A 23,306-nucleotide genomic window follows, 5' to 3' on the forward strand; every position below is an offset into this window, starting at 1 on the left:
CACCAAATTGAAATAAATATTTTGATCAATTTACTTTTATTTTTAAGCAAAGTATTGTCAAAATAAATCAAAACCATATTTTATTGAAGTGGAATAGAATGACGATAATTTCGGCCTTATCCAGCAAAATCCTTATAAGCAAAAATTTAACCTGTCCCATAGTTTCCCTTTAAATTCTTAGTTCCTCTTTATCATATGAAGAAAATACTTGTAAAATGTCGATATTGATATCGGAGTTGTCAGACAAATAGATAAATGAATACTTAAAAACAAATATGCCTCCGCTTGCGTGTTGAAAACATTTGCTCAAAACCTATTTTGGCATCCGAAAATGGGTTAAATAAAATTAACTGAAAAGATATAACATAAAAGAACAAATAACAGCAGAAATAATGAATAAGTCTACACTTTTATAATTTGTAATACGATTTGAATATTAAATAGCTTTAACAGTACCGTTTTTCTACTAATATAGCCGTGCTAAATTTTCCTTATGTTTCAGACTAATATTTTCGATCATAACTTAAAAATAATGTTAACGTTAAAGTTTATTTTCGTTGATATAGCGATACAGAGATTTCAGAATAGGGTTTCTATTGATCAACTAAGTGGAACGAATATATATGATTTTTCGATTCAGGTTGACAAAAGTTTGAGAGCAACAGAAATGAACAGATCAAAAATAAACAAATTTAAAATGGTCTGTTAAGGTTTAGACTGTATTGGCATAAAATCGTTATTGCGCAGGTCTACAGCGTCCGGCCGAAGTTCCTGAAAACTCCAAGTCCTTCTGCTCGATTATGGGAATCCGATCATCATACAAAGTCGGCGCCTGCAATATGATGCCAGCTGTGCCCGCCAAAACTGCCAGTGTAAATATCCAAAGGAAGAGTCTATCCAATACCATTGCGACATACTTCCAGTCTTCTTTAACCTTCCATTCAAATATAAACAAAATAGTTAGCAACGATTAATATATTGTACTTGATTGCTTACTTTAGTGGAATCCTCTTGCATTTTGGTATGCTCCGCTATAAAACGTACACAAAAACAACTACGATGCACGCGAGGTGGGCATTTGGAGTGAGAAAAGGCTGGATTGTTCAATATTGGACTTTTAATTCCAGAATTTCCAGTATCTAAATCAGGGACGGCAGTTAAATCATCTGAGCTCGAGTGCGTAAGTTGTGGCAATGGTCCATGAACTTGGCAGCTTCCTCCAAAAGGTCCCGTGCTTGTTAAACTATACATTTTTAATTAAAATTTATTACAAAATAATTTAATTTTAAACAAAATAGTTGAATATCTTTAAACGTATAATTGAAGAAACAATTTCATTTCATAAAAAAAGGTTTTTTTATCAATCAAGTTTTTCAGAAAACTGAAAAATGTTTAAGTTTGACTATAATAAATATATATATAAAGCGCCAATTTTATAAGAAACTTATTTTCAGTAGCATTGACTCTAAATTACCTCTGTGTTGTTAATTCTTCCTTGGAGGCTGTGTGGCTATAGCCCGAATTCACTAGGCGATCAATATTAGTCGAAGAGTAATACGGGTAAAAACATGCGTGAGCGTCCTTCAAAAGCAATTTGCTGAAAATTTTTACCAAATCATTATATATCAAAAGTTATATGTTTAAGATAACGCTTTAGTTATTGAATTATTTGAAGTTTACAAATGTTTCATCATTTGGGTATTTAAATTTACATATTTAAGGGTAACTGGCAATGTTATTTACAATTACTTACCTTGTTTCAAAGTTATACGTGGGTCTTTTTATGAAGAGAAACTTGGGCAAAAAGTTAATGAACAGCCGTTTCACCCACGGTGCCATTCTATGTGTTTGCGGAGATCGAAAATGTACGTTCAGAACGACAACTGTCACACAAATACTAAATAAATATACCAAATTTAATGTTATTTTCTATTTTATGAACTGAATTGTTTACCTTATGGAAACCAATATCATGGCAAATATCAGATATTTGCCCAGCAAAGGTACAACCAAAGATGTTGGCGGAATTATTTCCACGACCAAGAGAAAGAACACGTGAAGACTAATAAGGATCGAGATGGACAAAGTGACCTAAAATTTAAGAATTTTAAATTTTAAAATTTAAACATACAATTATTTTTAATGGCATTTAGCAAATAAATCAAAATACATTTTAATAAAAAGAAACTGAATTGAAGAATTGTATTTAAATCGAAATGAATAAGATTGTATGGTTATATCTCTAGCAAATGGACTGTCATTTAACCGCTTTGGATTAGCCGGAAACTACTAAATTATGGTCTGCATGAGGGCAATGTATGTACTCCGCACAACGAAATATATTGTTAAACTTTCCAGTTTAAAATGTTTAACAATTAACTAGAAAGTGAACAAAGCAATATCTGAACTAACCCGAAGAGACCCAATCTATCCCTTTGTATTTGTATGTATCAAGTTGTTGAACTCAAAAATGACTAAATTTTATTACTAAAGGCTCTAATGTATCCCATAAACTATTACATTAAAAAAAAAAATTAGAAAATAAACGTTTTGAATATCAAAAAACAAAAAAATGATTGAATTAAATAATTAAAAAAAAAAAAAATATTTTTATCTTTGGATCTTGTATTAAATATATTTTGGATATCATTAATAATAGTAAGCCTGTTTACATACCTTTTCTCCACTATCAGAAGGCAAGTAGAAAGTCAGTACCGTTAAAAACGATATACCCATGCATGGTATTATTATGTTTACAGTGTAAAAAAGAGTCTTTCTTCGCATGGTAATGTTAAACGTTATATCCAAGTAAGGCTCATCGCAACACGTATAAAACTTTTCATTCCTAATCAAATAAGATACAAAATAAATAAAATTTTGATATTTATTAATGCATTGAAATATGTTAAATCTAGTTATAAAACTTTAACATCCGCAGACAATTCTTCCTGCCCGCCTGTTTATTCATCTGTTGGCACATATTACGATTAAAGATGATGTCTTTATATAGAATATATATATAACCCACGTATTAAACTACAGATTAAATAATAATTTCATCAATAATGATTTTAGTGGGTTGTTAATCGTTCAAATTTTTTGCTTTGTCTTCGTCTTCTTTGAGGATATAGATCACATTTTTGTTTCTTTGGTCTTATGCTTGGCGCCCTAATTGAATTTTGTTGTTCGACAAACTTAACAAGCTATTGCAGCTTCGTAAATCCTTCACTTCTTATATACTTACTATAAATTATTTGATAGCTTACCGAACTGCCGGAACTTCTAAAATGTCCCATTCGACAGACATGTAGAACTCCGATAGATCCACACCCACGTCAACAATATTGCTGCCTTGTTGCTCATCCATGTGCCTCAAGTCCACCTGGAGATCAAAATAAAATATTTGTTTCAATAGCCGTATACGAAGACGTAAAACAGAAATACAGTTATATGCGACATATTTGAAATGCAATTCAGCGGTGCACAACCCATCGATAGCAGATAGCAGCAACGAATTGTGTCGGTATTATAAGTATAATATCGGGGTTTCTTGTAGATTTGAACGTAACTTTATCAAGGACTTGTGTACCACTCTTTTAGGATGTATAATTGTATGTATATGAGTTATAGGGATATTGAACGGAAACTGACGACCAATAAGGAATATTCTTGTATTTAATTCGACTATAATTAAAATTAGCTTCTAAACCAATATCATGCGATTAATTTTAACTAAAATTACTAAATCAAACTTAACGGCTTTATTTAACAAAAAATCCTTCGTTATATCTTTCTAATTCATTAAGACAAACACAAGGAAGTCGGGGATGCAACTCGAGTCAATATTACACATCTCAAAAGACACACATGCATTTCGTTATTCCTATTTATGGTATTTATTTTACATTGTATAAATGATAAATATGTTTCGGATAATGACTTAGAAAACTTCATGAATAATATTCGTTAATCTGGTACACTTAAGACTCTTAATACAAATGATCCAAAGAACTCAAAAAATGGAAACAGTCTCAGCATGCAGTCGAAATTCATGCATATATATGATGTAGTATAAGATTTGAAAGTCCTGCAATGTGTAGTTCCGCTCTTTGCATATTTCTTTATTCATGTGTACATCTTTGAATATTCTTAAAATTTCTAGGTATATCTTAATTTTAAATATGTTTTTTTTTTCGTTTAACAAATTAAGTTATTGACTTAAGTTTTACTTAAAAAGACTCTTCAGACATTGCTGATAATGCATGGAAACTCATCATAAATCCTAAGTGTACCTGAAAAAAATGTTTTTTAAATGTTAAAGCGGTATTTCCACTTCCTCTGAAATCGGCTTAAGATGTGAAAATCCGTAAGAAATTGGTTACAATGCAATTTATAGTCGGATGCAACCGACTATGCAATACTCTGATCACAGTCAGTAATAGACCCAATGATTGAAAAATGATAGCTTCTTTATTGTTTTTGTTATTGACCTATGCAAGTCTCAAGCTTAAAAAGCAGAGAACAAAACGGACACAGAAAATATTAAGTATATAATTTTCTTGACGTGAGCAGAGTAAAATATGGAAATAAATTTAAATATAATAGATTACCTGAAGTCTTTATTTGGCTATTAGCTCGTGAGGTGAGCGCGAACCAGGTTTTTGAAACACAACAAGGCTTAAACATCGTGTGTCCATATGGAGCACTTATATTATAGTGAAGTATGTATTTCGTAATTTTAAAATAAAGGTGATACGTATTTTTTGAAATGAATAGACAAAAATGAAGAGTTTGAAACAATATTAAATATTAAACAAGTGATTTAAAGTATTAACTAAATAATTATGAATAATCAACCCACAGAAGCAAACTTGCAATACAATATCTTCTACTTAAGAGTGCACGGTAATCAGCTTCTTCGTCCTTCCTATACGAAACTCCTTATTTAGTATTATTTTTTTAGTTAAACAACTTTAAGGAGAAAAAAATCGGGTCGTAGTCAAGTAAACAAAGTACTGTCTATATAGAGTACCTCATGGATAGCGCAGACAAAGGATATAAAATTATCGTGTATAAATCGTCAAACTAGCGTTATGATCAAGAATTACATCTGGTACAAGGGCTTTATTATTGCTATAAAAATAGTCTCATTACAGACTCCTCTTGGCTACATCAGTATCTACAAGACAAATACACGAAACAGATCTAATACTGTGGCTATACAGACATACGCACTGTGGCAAGCAATTAACTAATTAACTGAAGAGCCAACTAAGCTATATTGATGACTAAAGATTAAAATAATAACCTTCACACAGTTCACTAAGTTTCCCACCAAAATGTTGTATAGACGACTTAAAATATAATTTTGCTTACGTATCACAATACTTCCTAGGTTATCAAATAAATGTTTACTTTTTGCCTTTTTAATGCCACATAAATGCTGACAACCAAATTCCATGTGACAGGGCAATAAGATATAGCCAAATAGTAAAACAGAAAGACAGAAATGAACTTAAAACAAATTTCAATATGCTCTCTAAAAAGACAGAAATAAGACGAAGTGAAAAGTAGAAATATGTATTTTTATTTTCGCCTTACTTTGAAACTTGTATGAAGCACAAAATACACAATAACACAATAAAAGCCACAGATGCCCGACAGATTATTCTGATTTATCTAACAAAAGAAGTTCAAGCGATGGATTTTTCTGTCTTAGTTGTCTTAGTACCTAGCAACAAAGAGAAGTTGACATTTTTTGGCAGACGACTATTTTTTATTAACGAGATTCTATAAAATTTAGGTAATTACTTGCAAGACTTCGCCAATTGTAAAGATTTCAAACATTTTCCATATGATAGCAGCCTCATCAACTTGCGATCACAAAAAGACCAATTTCAAAAACAATTTAGAAAAATATTGGGAAAAAAAAAAACAAAATTAAATTCTTTATTTCAGTTGCATAATAAGAGTTTCAAAGTAAAAAATGTTTAAATTATACTCTGCATCATAACTAATAATATAACACCTAATTTTATAAATTAATAAATGTATTATGCCGTTTCCGATTATGTATTACATTACAGCTTACGAAATTATTTCAAAAGCAATTTTTGCAATAAAAAATTTAAATTAAATTATATTTTAATTTGAATTATACTTGAAAAGTTTAAATAATAAAACAAAAACAAAAAAATACTTTGACTAAAATTATAATCTTTACCCATCCTAATTTTTAAGGCTTGAGCATATTGATTTCACTTTCTATAATAGATAATTATACATTATTATTTTCACTATCAAATTATTAAAGCTCTTTTCAGTTTTTCGCATAAGCACGTGGTACTCATGATTTAGATCCTTATTTAGACTAATACTAGGAAAATTGCTTAATGTGACGCTGGAGCCAGAGTGAATGAAACGAAGTAGTTAAATCAAGCATACGCATAGTAAGCCTTTGTTGTGAAAGAAGTCTACTGGAAGAGATTAAGAAATCGATATTCATTCAAAGCTTAATAACAAGCTGGAACGTTTTAGTCGAACGCAGTTAACTGCGAAATACTCGAAGACGGTCCACAAATATAATTCTATAGGTTATGTAGGTCAAAGGCGACTGACATCCTCAAAGTCGTACAGTGTGTTAAGATAACCTCCAGTTATGGAGAAAATAGAGATATTTGATTTAATGAGATTTGTTATTTTTTTTACATTAAAGAAGTCTTATTCAGTCCAATTTGAATTGAGTACAAAAGACTCTTCAATATTAAACTTATATACGAACTTTAATAAAATAGAGGTAACAATAGTTGCCCGAATATAAATTTAACAGTAATGTTAGCTGATGTTAGAACTCGGTGATACATTGTTTCTGAGACAACCGTTCACTGTTAGAAGGTTATATTCCGTTGATTGTTTATTATATATATATATATATATATTAGACATATATATATATATATATGTATAAACATATTAAACTTTTTCCAGATAGATATATCTAACATTTTTAAAAACTGTTTACAACTAACAAATAGATTCATTACTTTTTAAATCAACTAACCTAAATAAAACTTTGAAAACCAATTTAAAACATTTTTTATTCGTGAAATTAAAAGAAAATAAAACTGAAGATGGGAAATTATATTAATAAATGCCAAAAAAAGCAATACGGCATTTGCTTGAATACTCAATAGGTATCTCTTGAATATTCAATGAAATATTGTTATTAAAAGAGACGCTTATGCATTTGAATGAAATAGAAACAATTTAGTGCAGTAACATAAATTCAGTTAAAAAATAACCGGAGACTTATTTAAATGCAAAACATTCAAGTTACAAGCGTTTCAATATGACAGATAAATAAATGTAGACTTTAAATGTTGCAGGTATTACTCACTTAAGATACAATTAACAATTATTTATGTTCCATTTAGCATGTGAAATTATAAACTCTGCAACTAACTATATAATAAATGATTGTTTTCATGTAGCATTCCATTTGACGACATACACATACACATATAAGAGCAAGCACTTTTGATTTTTATGGTATTTTCATTAATCTTAGTTTACAAATTACTAAGACAAAGTAGCTAAAACAATTAAATAAGTATTACATGCAATGTGTTAATAGTTCACATAGTTAATAGTAGTTCGAACATGCACATACTCAAGCAAACGTATTCGAATTCAAGTAACTATAACAACATATAGCATATTTTATGTTTAAGTATCCTGACATTATTTAAATTTTTTATTTGGGACCTTAATCAAATGGAAGTCATCATTTACCCAAATCCTTTGATATAATTAATGTGAAAAATCTACTTCGCATGATTTGATAGCCATAGTTCAACAATGCTATATGTAAAGCCTCTCTACGAAATCATTTCTCAGCTAAATTGAAATTGAAGGAATGCTTTGCTTTAACCAATTGACCCTAATTGCCCTTAATCTACACAGCAAAGCATGCAATTGGAATAGATCTTTCGACTACAATCAGCCGGCAAAAGCCTAGATTACATTCATGCAATTAACCTTGAATTAAATAGCTTTCTTGATATATATACGAAAGGTATATCTTAGGCGTGTTGTTGTTGTTGACAATGCAATATATAATTCCAAATATTTAGTACGTACAAAAAGCAAACAGCAACGTTTGAGAAATACGAGAGAGATACGTCCTGCTGGATAGCAGATTTATAGTGAATGGTTTTTGGTAAGGGAAAAAGTCATAGAAATCTTATATCGAAGTAATTGGTGAGTTGCTCATTCGAGGAGTTCAATATTCATCTTAATGATTTGATCGACCGACCGCCAGCTAATGGATTGGGTGGATAACAAGTCAATAGGCAATGGATTGTCTGCCTTATTTGATAAGAAACAATTTTATTTTGAACAATAATCAATAAAGACAAACAGTTAAATGTAAAAACCAAGCATATTTTGTTTATTTATTTTATTTTTATTTGGCAAGCTACAGGAATGAGTAAATCGTAGGAGTTCATTGGTTGACATGGAAGAACATGCAGATTTGTATAAATTTAAAAACAACATGCATAATGAAATGTCTACGGGCAAGCAATTCTGAATTTAATTTCCAATCGTGTGCTTGCTATAGGTGCGTAAACTAAACAGAGTATTCGGGTCATCAGCAATGGATTATTCGAGAATAAAACTGGATATCAACAGAGCAACAACCACAAGCTATTATTATATCTTATATTTAAACTGGTTTCAAAGGGATGCAACTTAAGTTCTCAAATGAACAGAAAATCAAAACATACAACTAGAATGCTAGATAAGTTCCAGTCAACAAGTCTCCGAGAAAAGAAACACATTAAGTTCTGTTTTCGCATAACAGAAACAGAAAACAGAAAACGGAAATTCGATAGTTGAGTAATACACATTTCTCAATACACTTATGCTTTCCAAATACATGCGTTAGTTAATATACATATGTTTTCGTTGGATATGTATGCACGCTTACAAGTACACACAAAACATGCTCAATATCATTGAATATTCAATTGGAACTAGTAATTAAAATACTTTCCGCACAATTATCAATTGATGCTTACTTTTTGGCGCGTACACTAAAACACCAATATGCTACGTCGGAAATGTAAAACTTTAAAGTTATATGCTTTTATTTGAAATGCATTGTCCAATTTATATAAGAACCGAAAATCATACGTACTTTATGTCATTCCAATTCAATAACTATTACATATTTAAGTATATGCCTTTAAGCTTAGTTGTGATTACATATTGACGTACAATATAAGTGATGTAACATAACAAAAAATGTATCAAATGATTCTGATTTAAAAAGATTTGATTAGCACCTTAAAACCATCATAGGTCCAACTTCCTAATTTTAAGATGCACGTCTGCACGTCATATGGAAAATATTCAACATCGATTGAACAAGACGATTTATAGACGGCAGGTGGTTGCCAAATCACCAATCCATTACTATAGACTATTGCTTTTGTCATAAGTGTCACTTCATAATGACCATCAGCACTGAAAGATATATATTTTTAGCACAGCTCCTGTTACCAATTAATCGTTTTTCAAGTTAGACTGGCTGTTAATAGGTAGATAGGTGTCTGTACGTTTTTGTGTAATTAGAGTACATATACTTAGCAGGTAGTCACGAGGCAGTCGGCAAACCGACTGCGCAATACTCTGTTCACAGGGCAAACACACGCTATTTTCAAATGAAGTAAAAACAAGTCCCTTCGACTAATAGCTAGGCAACTCTATAAAAGCAATGGACATTTGAATTGGCACTTATTCAAAATTACACATCAAATTTGATACAGACTAAAGGCTAAATGCAAATCTTAAACTCAAACTCAAACAAATTCTATTTTTCGGGTAAATTCAAGGCGACAAGTTTTATTCCAAATATACCATATTATCTGAAATATGAATTGCTTCTCTCCAAATCCCTACAGATATCATACGTTTAAAGAAACTTGCCGAAGCAGAAGCATAAGTAAGACTCACAGAACAGACAATGTCCTTTCAATCTAAAAGCTTTATATCTGCTTCCAGGTATTGTAATAATTTTGATATAAAAGGACTCCAAAATTGCCCAAAAGACATTTTCCAGTTGGAATATTTTTAAAACCTAAAGGGAACAATTTAACCCGTACTCTGTTGCCTTTGGAATTTAATTCTAGGTCCCTCTCATAATTAAACTTTATAAAATACAGAATCCTAGCAGTTTCCTTGGGAACTTTATGAATATTTTTAAAAGAAATGACCATTGAAAAGTTTTAAATATCACTTATAAATGTATACTTGAGTCATAAGACAATTCCGTCGAGGGTGAGTGAAACAGACATTGCTTAAAACTAAAAGATCATTGCTTAAGCCTTCTGAACAAAGCCGAGAGTAGAGATAAATAAAGTGTCAATGTACAAAGATATCATATACATTTCTGTACATCTAATAGATTTGACTTGTTTAGAGTCCAATACAAGAATAATTGACTTTATTTAGACTTTATAAATATATCTTTGGGATAGTACTATTCAAAAGAGTTTCTTTAAGATATAACTGCAAGATTAATTATTGTAAAATAACGTATAATATAACTATGGAATATTAAAATATACACTTTTGCTTCCCCTCAAATTAAAATACCAGATAAATTAGACTTTATACATATACGCCTTATCTAAATACTTAAAATTAAATTAGTGTAGAGGCGAAAGGTTTAGATCATTCAGAACAGTAGGATATTAGAGACAGTAAACACAATTTTATTTTTAATTAATACTTATGTACATAAATAACAATTTGCATATATCACTCTTAGATAATAACAATTTCATTATGAGCTTTCCCGGATCTGTAAATGATTGCAGAAATCCAAAAAAGAGTGTAATACAAATTAAGGACATTATGTAAGTGTTGCACTTATTTGCACCTTAGAAGAACGTCAGTTTTAAAGAGTTAGAGAGTTAGGGTTTGTTCATTTATTTATGGCTTTTATATTATTTAAACGTAACAAAACTGATACAAACTTCAAATATGCATAAGAAATCAAAAATTTATCAAGTCTACATTAAAAAATTACAAATTTAATTATATGAATATAATAATGTAATAAAATACAGACATTAAAATTATATACAAAATAATGCATTGCAACTATAAAATATACTTTTCAAATAATCAAATGATTTATATGAATATGGGTATACTCTTGCAGCTTTCACACAAAATGTATTTAAGTTATTCACTAGGAGCATCAACTTTTCAGTCTCTCTCTCTCGTCAAAATAGTCAATTATTATACTAAGCTATATATGTGATCAATATTGATTATAATAAATTGTCTTGCCTCTAACTCTTAGAGTCGTCGAACTGCGCCAAATAACCAGACTCATCGATTTGGACTAATATTAAAAAAATGAAAAAAACTATCAATCAATCAGGCAAACAATAGATATTACGCTCCGGTATGTAGCTTATAGAAATCAATACCTTAATCACCCAATAAAATATGGTGCAAGAGTATGAGGTCTTCGGAGCTCCGAAGATATTCACTGATTTCATACACTTAATTAAAAAAGCGGCAATAATAAGTTAATTCTTTGGAGAAAAAAATGAGAAAATTTGAAATAAAAAAACAGTCTTAACATTTATTATTAGAAATTTGTACAATACTGAGTTTTGTACGCACAAAATATGATTATTTATGTTTAGTTGCTAATCAGTTTAGGTATTGTATATAAGTGTAGATGTTAATTAGTAGTATACCCTTTAATAACACAGGTATTTTATCTTAAGAAATAAATAAATAAATAAATTATTTAAAGAAATCCAGTTGTGTCTACAATCCAAGTTTTAAATAACTATTTAGATTACAATAATATAAATATTATATTATCTAAAAACGAAATATTTTTTACGATTAAAGTTTTAATGGCTTCATTCAATCACTGCCAACGAACTCTTGCGAAGTCGGAAAAGTCTTCAAATCAAAATAGGTATACCGTGTTATTTAAGGGTTTCTTGTGCTTATTTATTCAGATGCGATAAATGCTAATTTGGTTGGCAACGACTTATATGTGAAACTCAAATGATAATTATATAGTAAACGTGAACTTTCGTGATTGGAAAATTAAAAGGAAGAGCAGATTTATGGATCGTGCGTGACTTTAGACAAACCTACCTTGAACCCATCATAAGTCCAACTGCCAAACTTTAGAACACATGTCTGTTCATCGAATGGGAAATATTCTACGTCTATCTCACAGGATGACTTGTATATTGCTGGTGGTTTCCATTCAACTAATCCTTCAGAGTAAATTGTAGCTTTTGTTGCAAGAGTCACTTCGAAGTTACCATCGGCACTACACAATATCATTATTTTTTTCAATAGTCATTCATAAATAATAATAAAATACAGTTTTTTAAATGTTTAATCATTTGAAAATTGTTCGATAATTCAGCTGGACGATTAACTTGAATATTCGCGAAGGGATTTTATTGTTTTATTTTTTTATTTAATATTGTATTCCATTTTATACTTATTAGTTATTTGATTTGGTATTTGCTATGCTTAAAAAGTTTAGAGTATGTTTATATATTATGTCTTAAATTACGCTATAGACATTTTGGATTACGCCTCTAAGCACGCCGAATTCGCAAATCAAAATACAAATTTCATGTTTACCATATTTAATCGATAACTATTTTTTATGCGATTGTATTTGTACTTGAAATTGTCCCATAATATATGTATGTAATTAGCTGCCGAGTTTCTTCAACCCGGAAAAATATTTGTGCATGTGTTTATGATCAGTAGTAAGAAGCAAGTCGACATAGCAATCACTGAACTGCAATAGTTTCTTTACCGGACAATAATTGCTGCTTAGTGCAATATATTGTAAATGAACACAATCCTCAAAAACTCAATGTATCCAACTAACAAATTTCAAGTTGCCTGGTTTTTGCAAAATAGTTTAGACTAAGAATCGTAAAACAGAAATTTTTATAAATGGAATTCCCATTTAAAACACTAAAGGAAAAATAAACACAGCTTCCGCGTATGGCTTTAACGAGTGCATATGGTTTATTCATCATCATCATATTTGCTGTTTTGTTTGCTTATATTACACTTAATTTCAATCAAATCTATAGATCATATTTTTTTAACTGGAATTAAAGAAAGTGATGAAACCGAGTTGAAACTAATTATTTAATGTTCTTGAATAATATCTTCTAATTTAATACTCCTGAATACGTCTATAGATCATATAATTTTTACTATTTTTATGATAAAAAAAAAAAAACAATTATACAGCGATACGCTATACAGGGAATAGCATTCACTAACTTAACTTAAAGTTAATCTATACATAACTCATGTACAAAGAATTGTTTTTAAAATATTTTCTTTTCTGCAGTCGTACACTTAAAATCCTTTCCAGCAGCTGAACGATAAATATGTTTTCGATTGTCGGCGGTAGTCCCACTCCATCGATAGTTTTGGTTGCTAACTCATTTAGACTTTTTCGCGTATTAGACTTAACAGTAATCATATGAAATATATCGACAGTAAAAATGAATGTTTGAAAAAGTAAGCTATGTTTATGGTGATGGGTAACCGTATACCTATCATTCCAAGGTAGGAAGTAGAAAGAGGACGTTTTTTAGTCGGTAAGCAACGGTCAGAATGACGGCCTCACTGACGATTCATAAACCATTTTTGCCTACGTTAACCACAAAATACAAAATGAATCTTTAGCTTTTATAGACTCCCAGATGAACGCGTTTTGCGTATAGAGAGGTGGACAGACCAACAACACATACACTTTATGGCAAAAATAATGCGCTTTGAATATAAGTTTTTATGGGCTTAGAAACTCATAAAAAGCGGATATAACGCGGTTTCATATTCAAATTGGTATTAAAATATTTTCTCTTTTCTATAACGATTTTGTTAGTTTTTAAATATGTGGGAAAAAAATTATTCTGTGGAATCTTAATCAGAAAATGTGGGAAAACCAGGAAGAAATAGCCCCTGCAGATGTATCGTTACTAGGGAAAGTTAGACATATAACGTACAATAAAATTGAATTTAGATACCATTTATTTCTATGTTGCTCATATCAAGCATAAAACTGTGAGATTAGTTTTCACAGACTTAAACACACACACTGTAATTTATCTGCGCAGGCGCTACAGTTTTTTTGTATACTTGGGATCTCTAAGTCAAAAAGCTCATATAATGGAACGATTGTAACATCTATTATTTCTATATATAAATATATATTTCTATAACTTATGTATATATATATATATATTTATAAATTATATATATTATAATCAGTTTGATGAAGTGGTGATGTGGTCTAAGGACATTTGAGAACAGACAGGGAACATAGAGAACGAATCAAAGACAATCAAAATCAAATTTAGCTTAACAGGCAAAAATATTTCTTGATACTCAAACACGTTATGTTTGTAGTATCTAACCGTTACAGAAATGCAATGATACAACATCGGACGACTATCGCAAAAAGTTATTTATGGTACTCCTGCAAGGGTTTTTAAACATCGTCACTCCAAACGATAATTTTTTTACAAAGTTAGAAAACTTTATATTTCGATTATTCCGATATATGTTGGATTAAAACATATTTCATTTAATTGTGCTGCTTGACGCTGCGACTTAAGTCGAAAGTAATATTGTAACTTTTTACAGCGTACACTAAAGCTATTTAATATGTTCTTTTACTATTCCTATACATAAAATGTATATATATTTATATATATATATATATATATATATATATATATATATATATATATATATATATAAATATGAATATATATTTTCATATATTACAGCCATTGAATTATAAAGCCGATTAAATGCTATTTTGTTACTTACTTATTATAAAGTACAATATCTGGTCTCCAAATGTGATCGGATGGAACGTGAAGCATATGGACTCCCCCATATTCCTTGGGCTCCCACCTTAATTTGTAGTCGTACCATGACTGAAAAAATAAATCATTTGTTGTTACAAACACCATACACTCACTTCACAATCATAATAAATTTCTGAATAATTATAAAGATACACTAATCATCATGCCGAGGTGCTCTTGCTTTTTTAGCTTATTTCAGTGACCCTACAAAACATGGCAGGGGCAGTGTCACTGAACTTTGCGTTTGAATGGATCCCTTTATCTATTTGCGTACTTATGCGTACATAAATAAGATAAACAGAATTTTTATGTTCTTACCTGCTCCACCCAAAGATTTGTAGTCATGATCTGGTTTTTAAGATTCTAAAAAAAAATATTTGAAAAATATTTGATTAATAACACTTAAATTAAATATATAACATATATACAGATAGACAAGTAATTCGCCACTAAGAGAACATGAGTTCCGACCTTAAGCCGACAGTGCCGCCTCCGTAAGTCGTTTTGTCTGCGGCATTCCTCAGATAAAAATCCTGATTACAGAGAGCTTCTTAAGCGGGAGTTGTTTACTGACAGCGCCAAAGGGGTAACCCTTCAGATGTAAATATTTGTCATTCTCCTTAGTTAGCCAACGACTTCATCCTATCAATCGATACGTCGATTACTCCTGTTTGAACCATTTCATTTCATTCGGTTAATAATCCGTTTCCTACGGAAATATTGCTTGAATTTTCTGCTACCTGTTTTACAGTGAGTTATTTTGTGCAAGTTAGTCTGGTACAACACAGTTAATTCTTATATGGGATCCGTCCGTAAAGGTAATACCCCACTACCGAAGTTGCACTGTTGGTACGGCAGATCACAAATCTTTGTAGCTCGACTTTCGCTTTTCCCTAATGATTAAATTCAAGAAATGTTTAACTTCGATCCCTTTTCTCTGGTCTCTGTAACTAAGGCCCTGTTTATAAAGAGATTGCATGGGTGGGATTTATACCAGTCATCCTCAGAGCCTTTGTAAAGTAATTTATATGCGACTAATTTAGATAGTTTAATTATTGATTTAAGCCTAATCATGGCATCGACAGAGAAACTATGCTAAATACCAGAACCTTAAAACTGTCCCATGTCCACGTAGGGGAATTGTACACTCCATACGTGTGGAGCTAAGACATTGAGTAGAAATAAACATCGGCTTATTTCCGATCCGTTTCCAGGTATTCCAGATTTAAAATTATTGAAGTATGTGATGTTTAAATATAATACTTACAACATCTATCAGCTGTGAGAGCTTCAGTTTTATACAAACTTTGAGGACATCTGTAGTATTAACAACTGGGCGTACCAGTTTGTTGTAGTTACTAAGAAGATCATCGTAAAGGCGTTTAGCATCCGGATTGCCTGCAACTGCTCCGTGTACCATCAGAGCTGATAGAATCCAAGCTTTAATGCTTTCTTGAGACGTTAGCTTCATTGCTAAGCGTTTCTTTTATTTCGATTCACCGCGATTCAGAGTTATAGTCTTACTTTTTATGATTACATTTAAATAAATATATTTGTTTATTGCTTTACTTTATAACATTTTTATTGCCTAAAATATGGAGAATATTTATGAATACGTTAACATTTAATATATAACATTTATATTTACGTAATTTGGGTTCGGGTTAGGGTTCGAGTTCGAGTTAGTATATGATACAGAGAATGTACATATGTGGGCCGTGCTTGAAAGAGTGTAATCGGAAGTTTTGAAGCTCATCGTAATGATCTCTCTCTATCTATCTATTACTAAAAAACCCAATGGAAATGTGAATTTAATTGTTAATATACGCGTCCGTAATGCGGGAGTCCTTGAAAATGTAAATTCCGCAATCTATGAAGGCTGGAGACTTGAAATGACATATATCATGCACCATTCAAGTGTAGTTCAAATGATCGATAACTTTTCCCCTTCCCATGAATCGATAATTGATAGTAGTTACTTGAGTATTTCTCACTCAATGTTTTTTAGATTAGCTAAAAAATATTTAAAGCATGACAACCTTAAATCAAAACCATCATCAATTACCCCAAAAATTTGATACATGCAGAAATCTAATTCTTTTGGCAATTAACTGCGTGAGCGTGCACTTCAGTGCAATAGAAAGCACATGTAGTTGTGTTTGTGTGTATATTTGTTTGATGAGTGGCTTCGCCTCTTGTAAACTGGCACATTTCGCGAACAGCTTGTGCCCAACGTTGGGTTTTGCAAATTGTCTAATCAGAACTGGAACACTTTCACTTACTATGTATGTTATGGGTACAGGATATACCCATGAAAACCGGTCGAAAAATGATTTATCATATATTTATCTACGTTTGTAAGGATGTCCGTTTTAGTAATACTTGCAGACATATTTATATATAGTTGTAGTGCTTCAATGGGCGTGTATAAATGCAATTTGAATTACAATTATTATATACATATGTATGTCAGGTGGAAATTTAATCAATATGTACATAATATTCATTTTTGTATTTTCTTATATATATATAATATATTATATATATATATATATATATATATATATATACATACATACATGCATATATATATATATATATATATATATATATATATATATATATATATATATATATATATATATATATATATATATATATAAATATATATACATAAGTAAAATATTACACTCACACTTTTTTAGATGTATTTCGAAGTATTTTCATACAGGAAATGTTTGTGTCCTTAAATCCTTTGACTTTTTTTTTAAATCAATGAATATTTTATGTCAAAATTTTTATATAACAAGTGTAAAAAAACGATTAAATATTATTGTAAACACAATTGACCCGTAATAAGTAGATAGATAACCAAGCTGAATGAATAATCTCAGAGAACTGTGTGACAGATGAAGTTAATCAAACATCTTGATTTTCTCTCTTGGTCCATTGAGCGAATCGAAACCAACCCCTAAAACAGCTGTTTACTACCGAGAGAGACCAAGACAAATAAAAGCGTTTTTTTATTTTGAAAAATATATTTTATTAAATATTTTAATTTAATTTTATACTAGAACAAAATACATATAACAAATGTATAATTTAGCTTGATAAACAGTCAGCTAAATACAATTTTTAAAATGTGGTGGTAATTTAGTTTAATTTTCTAAATAATATAAGATTTATATATAAAAAATTAAGTATACAGAAAAGCTATAGCACAATATTGTTAAATATTAACTTTATTATGTAACATTTGTTTAGCATTCTTTTTAATTAAATACAATTCTTTGTTTTATCCGGTTACAATTCATATTAAATATGCTTTATGCGCAGATGCAAAACGAATCTCCTTTGACTTAAATAATTATATTCTTTTCATTTATTTATATATAATATATTTATAAGCTTTTGTTACGGAGTTCAAGTAAAGTATACTATGCTTCAATTGAAAAGCCCAAACCGGCCTGATGATTGTCATATAAGGGAGGAGTTTTTGAGTAAATAATATAAATTTTTCTGGTAACCCGAAAAGCGGCGATTGTGCTTACAAGCAAGTTGGCTTATGTGCACTCATTTGTTTCTATGATGCAAATATAACGTGTGTTGACTTCCCTGTGTGTATGTTCACATTCAGCTTTCTGTCTAGGACCCAAAATGTCTACTTACATCATCAGCCACATTATCAGTCGCCAAAGAGCATGTGTTATCGGCGCACATACACACGATCTGAGTGCAAGACATCGAATTAACCTAGTTTCCGATCCGACCAACTCTCTTTTTTACACATATTAAATCGCTTTAGTTTTCTCGTTAATCGGAATTCAGTAGATAATCCGAATGAGCAGCGTGCAAGATGTGGTCAAATATCTAAAGATGGAATGGTATACTTATATAGCAGGACCTACGTACGTGTAGCTCTTACAGGCTCCGCGCCCATATACGCAATCCAATCCGTAAACTCTAATGTACTCTAATTCGGTATATCATAACACTCATTTATACATTTTAAGGTAATTCTGTATGATATGCAATATATACAAAATGGCATGGAACACGTTATGCTAAGCATTTTTGCATATGTTCACGCTCACATTTGAAAGTAGTTCTTTTTAATGTGACCGTAGTGCCGTTGCTTAGTGTCTGTTTATTTTTTTTTATATGAAAGAAATTATGTTTTCAATAGCTCATACTATATGTTTACGGCAGCAAATATAAATTTCTTTGTAAACAATTTAGTTTTTAGATGTCGCGTGTGAATGGGCGTGTGGAAAGTTATCGAATAAAAAAGAATCATAAGATTATGGCTGACTTCTAGGAATGTGAGTTTCCCATATTTTACATTAACGGCTTATAGCTAAAAATGATATTTTTCATTTATATTCAGTTTATCTACCTCCAACAATAGATGTGCATAAGCACATGGAAAAATAAAACACATTTTGCGTACTATAATTATTATTTCAAGATAATGTTATCGACAGCTCGTGTAAACATAAAAATGTAAGTAGTAAAGCTATATTACGGCAAACAATGCCGAACTAGTTCTATGAACAAGCAGTGTTATCGGTTCACCGACTAAAATAATGAATTTTTCACGTCATCCACGCTGTCTGACATAAAATATGTGAGTATTATATTTTAAAGTCACAAATACTAATCATCTTTGGCTTTATTATTGTACCAATACGAATGTATTTTGCTGTTTGATAGCGGCCTTTCCGTTCTCAATGTCAATTGGTCTGTGTTTCTTTTTTTTTTGTGAGTATAATCTGTGAACACCGCGAAATTTGGTTTCTTTTCATTTCAACCTGCAACAGAAGTGCGTAAATATATCATTTATTTATACCTTTCCATTCACAGTAGTTATTTAAATTAGAAGGATTGCTAATTGTACCGGAGAGTGGTCTCCTACACACAAACACATATACATATACGTATGTAGATATACACACGCATGCATATGTACGTACATACATTTAAAATTTTTGGCAAATAATTGGAATTGTATGTAAAGTGTGCGTTTGTGCGTTAACCGATCTATAAATTGAATCACGCTTATGATTGTATGTATTTAGTTATATATGTAACCATGTTAATTGATTTGTTTAGAAAATATTCACTCATATACACATTTTGTACACTTATTTTCGTTCTATATTATATAAATTAGTGCAACATTCGAAGTAAAGTGAACGCCGTCCACCGTCAATTGGCTCTCTCTTGCTTATTACGTCGACTGCCTATAAAAAATTTTGGTACAAACTGCAACGAAATACCCCCAACAACACAAAGGCTTTCAATTGCAACTTCCAGTAGGTCCCATAGGGGGCCGCACCAATATCAGTTAAAGCAACCTCTTCAGCTCAGGTATGTTTGGGAAAATATTAATGTTTCTTATTTTCTATAAGAATATATTTATACTAGATATTTTCATTAACTTGCATCGTTTTAATTTTCCAGTCAGTTTTATAACATAAACCTTGCTGCGTGGACCCATCCAAACACAACCGAGTCTTCTGAAGAACTCACAAGTGAAGCATTTTCAGAAGAGGAAGATCAAAGAAACAATACAGCGGCGGAGATGACACTACCAAGTGCCGCTCGCGTCTATACAGACGTAAACGCTCACAAGCCTGATGAATACTGGGATTACGAGAATTACGTTGTTGACTGGGGAAATCAGGATGATTATCAATTGGTTCGCAAGTTGGGACGTGGCAAGTACTCTGAGGTGTTCGAGGCTATCAACATAACGACAACTGAGAAATGTGTTGTGAAAATATTGAAGCCAGTTAAAAAAAAGAAGATAAAGCGCGAAATTAAGATTTTGGAAAATTTGCGTGGGGGCACCAACATCATAACGCTCTTAGCCGTTGTCAAAGATCCAGTGTCCCGCACCCCAGCACTGATTTTCGAGCATGTGAATAATACAGACTTTAAACAACTGTATCAAACATTAACAGACTATGAGATTCGCTATTATTTGTTTGAGTTACTTAAAGCACTCGATTATTGCCACAGCATGGGCATAATGCATCGCGATGTTAAGCCTCATAATGTAATGATAGATCATGAAAATCGAAAGTTACGCCTCATCGATTGGGGACTTGCTGAATTTTATCATCCGGGTCAGGAGTACAATGTAAGAGTGGCTTCGCGTTACTTCAAAGGACCCGAACTTCTTGTCGATTATCAAATGTACGATTATTCACTGGACATGTGGTCATTGGGATGCATGCTGGCGTCAATGATCTTTCGCAAGGAGCCATTCTTTCATGGCCATGATAACTATGATCAACTTGTTAGAATTGCCAAGGTGCTGGGCACCGAAGAACTGTACGCGTATCTTGATAAGTACAACATCGATTTAGATCCGCGATTTCACGATATTTTACAACGCCATTCCCGCAAGCGTTGGGAACGATTTGTTCATTCTGATAATCAACATCTGGTTTCACCGGAAGCATTAGACTTTCTTGATAAGCTATTGCGTTATGATCACGTGGATCGTCTTACAGCTCGCGAAGCTATGGCGCATCCATATTTTTTGCCAATTGTTAACGGGCAGGTGAACCCCAACAGCCAGCAATAGACATGGATTTATATTGTAAATTATACAAACGAATGTCGAAGCAGCACGGTAAAAGTTACAAGGACGGAAACGAAAACTTTGAAAAGGAAAAATCGTTATGTGCTAAAGCTAAAAAGATTAATTAAGATCAAATTCAATAATAAAAACATCGCATCGACTCACAGTTCGGAAACATAACACCGATTTCACACAAAATAGAACAATAGTAAAGTTATAATGAAAGGGAAGATTATTCAAATTATAGTTTTTGAAATATGAACAGACAGTGATTATAAAAGTACTAATTTCCATACAATTTAAATATTTCTGTTTACAAATTTATACATGCGCATGCTTAAAAATTAACATCAAGCAACATTATAATTAACATATATTTATACCAATAATTATAAATATAATCCAATAAATCTCCATTTCTTACAAAATCGTTCAAGCAATTAAAGTATGAAGTCTGACCTTATGTGGTCCAGTAACGTTTATAGAGCTACCATCGCTCAAGCCGCTAGCCAAAAACATTCAACACCAGCATTGCGGCAAATAAAGCTCAGAACGGTAAAGCATATTCAAGATTTCATAACCGCGCATAACGTCAGAGTCCACATATAGATACTTTGCAAAATTATATACTTTTATTTTGTTCAACTTAACGCCTTACAAAAGCACTTTGAAAGGGGAATTAAAAAGTAATCGTTCACAAATGTAGTATAAACACATAACTATAAAGAAAAATAAAATGTTATAAATAAATGGAGATCAAATATTAAGTGGCTATCACGAGTCGTGCACTAACTCAACAGCAGATAAAAGGAGACAAAATTCTTGAATATATTCGCTAAAATTGACTAATCAACAGGAATGAAAGCCTGTTCTTTTTTGTTCGTCTACCAATAAAAGATAATTTTGCAACGACATTTCACACAAATTTTCTACTATATTTCACTTTAGCAAAAATTAATAGAAAGAGTCCTCTAACCGAGTTAAAGCACCTTTCCCTGTCCTATCATGGAATGTCCCAAGTCTCACATTAACATACAAATAAGAGTACTCTTACACATGTAAACCCCAAACACAGACATGTTTACTCACATTTACACACGCCGCAAACTAATTTTTTCAACATTAACTTTAAAAACGGATAATCCATTCTTAAATAAGGAGCTCATCCTTCACTTGATGAATTGGACGTGGTAATACAGTATTAGAAGATATCCTAAATCTAGCGTACTTCTATGCCCCCGTACGGAAGACCCTGAGATTTAATAATGACTGTGCTTACACCTAGAACGTCACTCTATGGAAAATGCGTTACTTAATAGCTTTGGTGTTTGTTAGTTGATCTTTATGAAGCCTATAAGGCATCCTTATGACCTTGTTGACCCACAAAGCATAACATCATGCACTCGGTTAGGTGTGGTCGTTGTCTTATAAGTATCATCGGAACAATTGTATGGGAAAAAATGTATTTGTGTATAAAAATGTAGGTAAGTATGCCTGCACACCTGACCTTCCCCTGACGATTATTTAACACTTGGAGACTGCAAAACTCATAAAAATATTAACTGTAGTATAGAGAACTCTACAAAGGATATTTTAGCAGTATACAAAAGAAGCCGCAACATCTGGAAAAAGAAAGCAAATCAAAATCTAATTCAGCACAGTTTTATTGAGTTACAGTAGAAATATAATTCCGATTCTCTTTCCAGAAGCATAATCAGCCAATTAACATTTATCCCTGAACACATTCATTG

General features: G+C 31.3%; 2 protein-coding genes across 5 annotated transcripts; one reads left to right on the plus strand and one right to left on the minus strand.

Annotated features, from left to right (window-relative positions):
* Window positions 1-594: 594 nt before the first annotated feature.
* On the minus strand, window positions 595-16,545 carry LOC111598639 (acetylcholine receptor subunit alpha-like). 2 transcript variants are annotated; one of them, XM_030225772.1, is made up of 11 exons: window positions 16,231-16,545; window positions 15,282-15,326; window positions 14,923-15,032; window positions 9,348-9,528; window positions 3,267-3,382; window positions 2,677-2,845; window positions 1,955-2,091; window positions 1,754-1,897; window positions 1,475-1,597; window positions 997-1,243; window positions 595-934 (listed from the first exon to the last, which is right to left on the minus strand). In XM_030225772.1, the coding sequence occupies exons 1-11, from the start codon at window positions 16,432-16,434 to the stop codon at window positions 737-739; spliced, it is 1,674 nt and encodes a 557-aa protein (XP_030081632.1). In that variant the 5' UTR covers window positions 16,435-16,545; the 3' UTR covers window positions 595-736. The 2 variants fall into 2 exon arrangements, with proteins under 2 accessions (XP_030081632.1, XP_030081631.1); XM_030225771.1 differs by lacking the exon at window positions 9,348-9,528 and adding an exon at window positions 12,196-12,376.
* Window positions 16,546-19,478: 2,933 nt separating this feature from the next.
* On the plus strand, window positions 19,479-22,115 carry LOC111598570 (casein kinase II subunit alpha). Of its 3 annotated transcripts, none has more exons than XR_002751384.1 (3): window positions 19,479-19,590; window positions 19,677-19,785; window positions 20,137-20,218. XR_002751384.1 is itself a non-coding variant. In XM_023313872.1 (3 exons), the coding sequence occupies exon 3, from the start codon at window positions 20,548-20,550 to the stop codon at window positions 21,556-21,558; it is 1,011 nt and encodes a 336-aa protein (XP_023169640.1). In that variant the 5' UTR covers window positions 19,834-19,928; window positions 20,137-20,333; window positions 20,427-20,547; the 3' UTR covers window positions 21,559-22,115. The 3 variants fall into 3 exon arrangements, 2 of the variants coding, with proteins under 2 accessions (XP_023169640.1, XP_023169639.1); XM_023313872.1 differs by lacking the exons at window positions 19,479-19,590; window positions 19,677-19,785 and adding exons at window positions 19,834-19,928; window positions 20,427-22,115 and having other exon boundaries at window positions 20,137-20,333; XM_023313871.1 differs by lacking the exons at window positions 19,479-19,590; window positions 19,677-19,785 and adding exons at window positions 19,949-20,029; window positions 20,427-22,115 and having other exon boundaries at window positions 20,137-20,333.
* Window positions 22,116-23,306: the final 1,191 nt, after the last annotated feature.

The sequence above is a fragment of the Drosophila hydei genome, unplaced genomic scaffold (genome assembly GCF_003285905.1).
Source record: "Drosophila hydei strain 15085-1641.00,03,60 unplaced genomic scaffold, DhydRS2 tig00008139-arrow-pilon, whole genome shotgun sequence".
Lineage (NCBI taxonomy): Eukaryota > Metazoa > Arthropoda > Insecta > Diptera > Drosophilidae > Drosophila > Drosophila hydei.

Bases quoted from the DNA above. Each gene is read 5' to 3' on its own strand.
- LOC111598639 (XM_030225772.1), bottom strand. From the start codon at position 16,434: ATGAAGCTAACGTCTCAAGAAAGCATTAAAGCTTGGATTCTATCAGCT. The intron at 15,327-16,230 runs GTAAGTATTATA...ATTTTTTTTTAG, and splicing joins TCTCACAGCTGATAGATGTT to AATCTTAAAAACCAGATCAT. The intron at 935-996 runs GTAAGCAATCAA...TTTGAATGGAAG, and splicing joins TGCAAGAGGATTCCACTAAA to GTTAAAGAAGACTGGAAGTA.
- LOC111598570 (XM_023313871.1), top strand. The intron at 20,334-20,426 runs GTATGTTTGGGA...TTAATTTTCCAG, and splicing joins AAGCAACCTCTTCAGCTCAG to TCAGTTTTATAACATAAACC.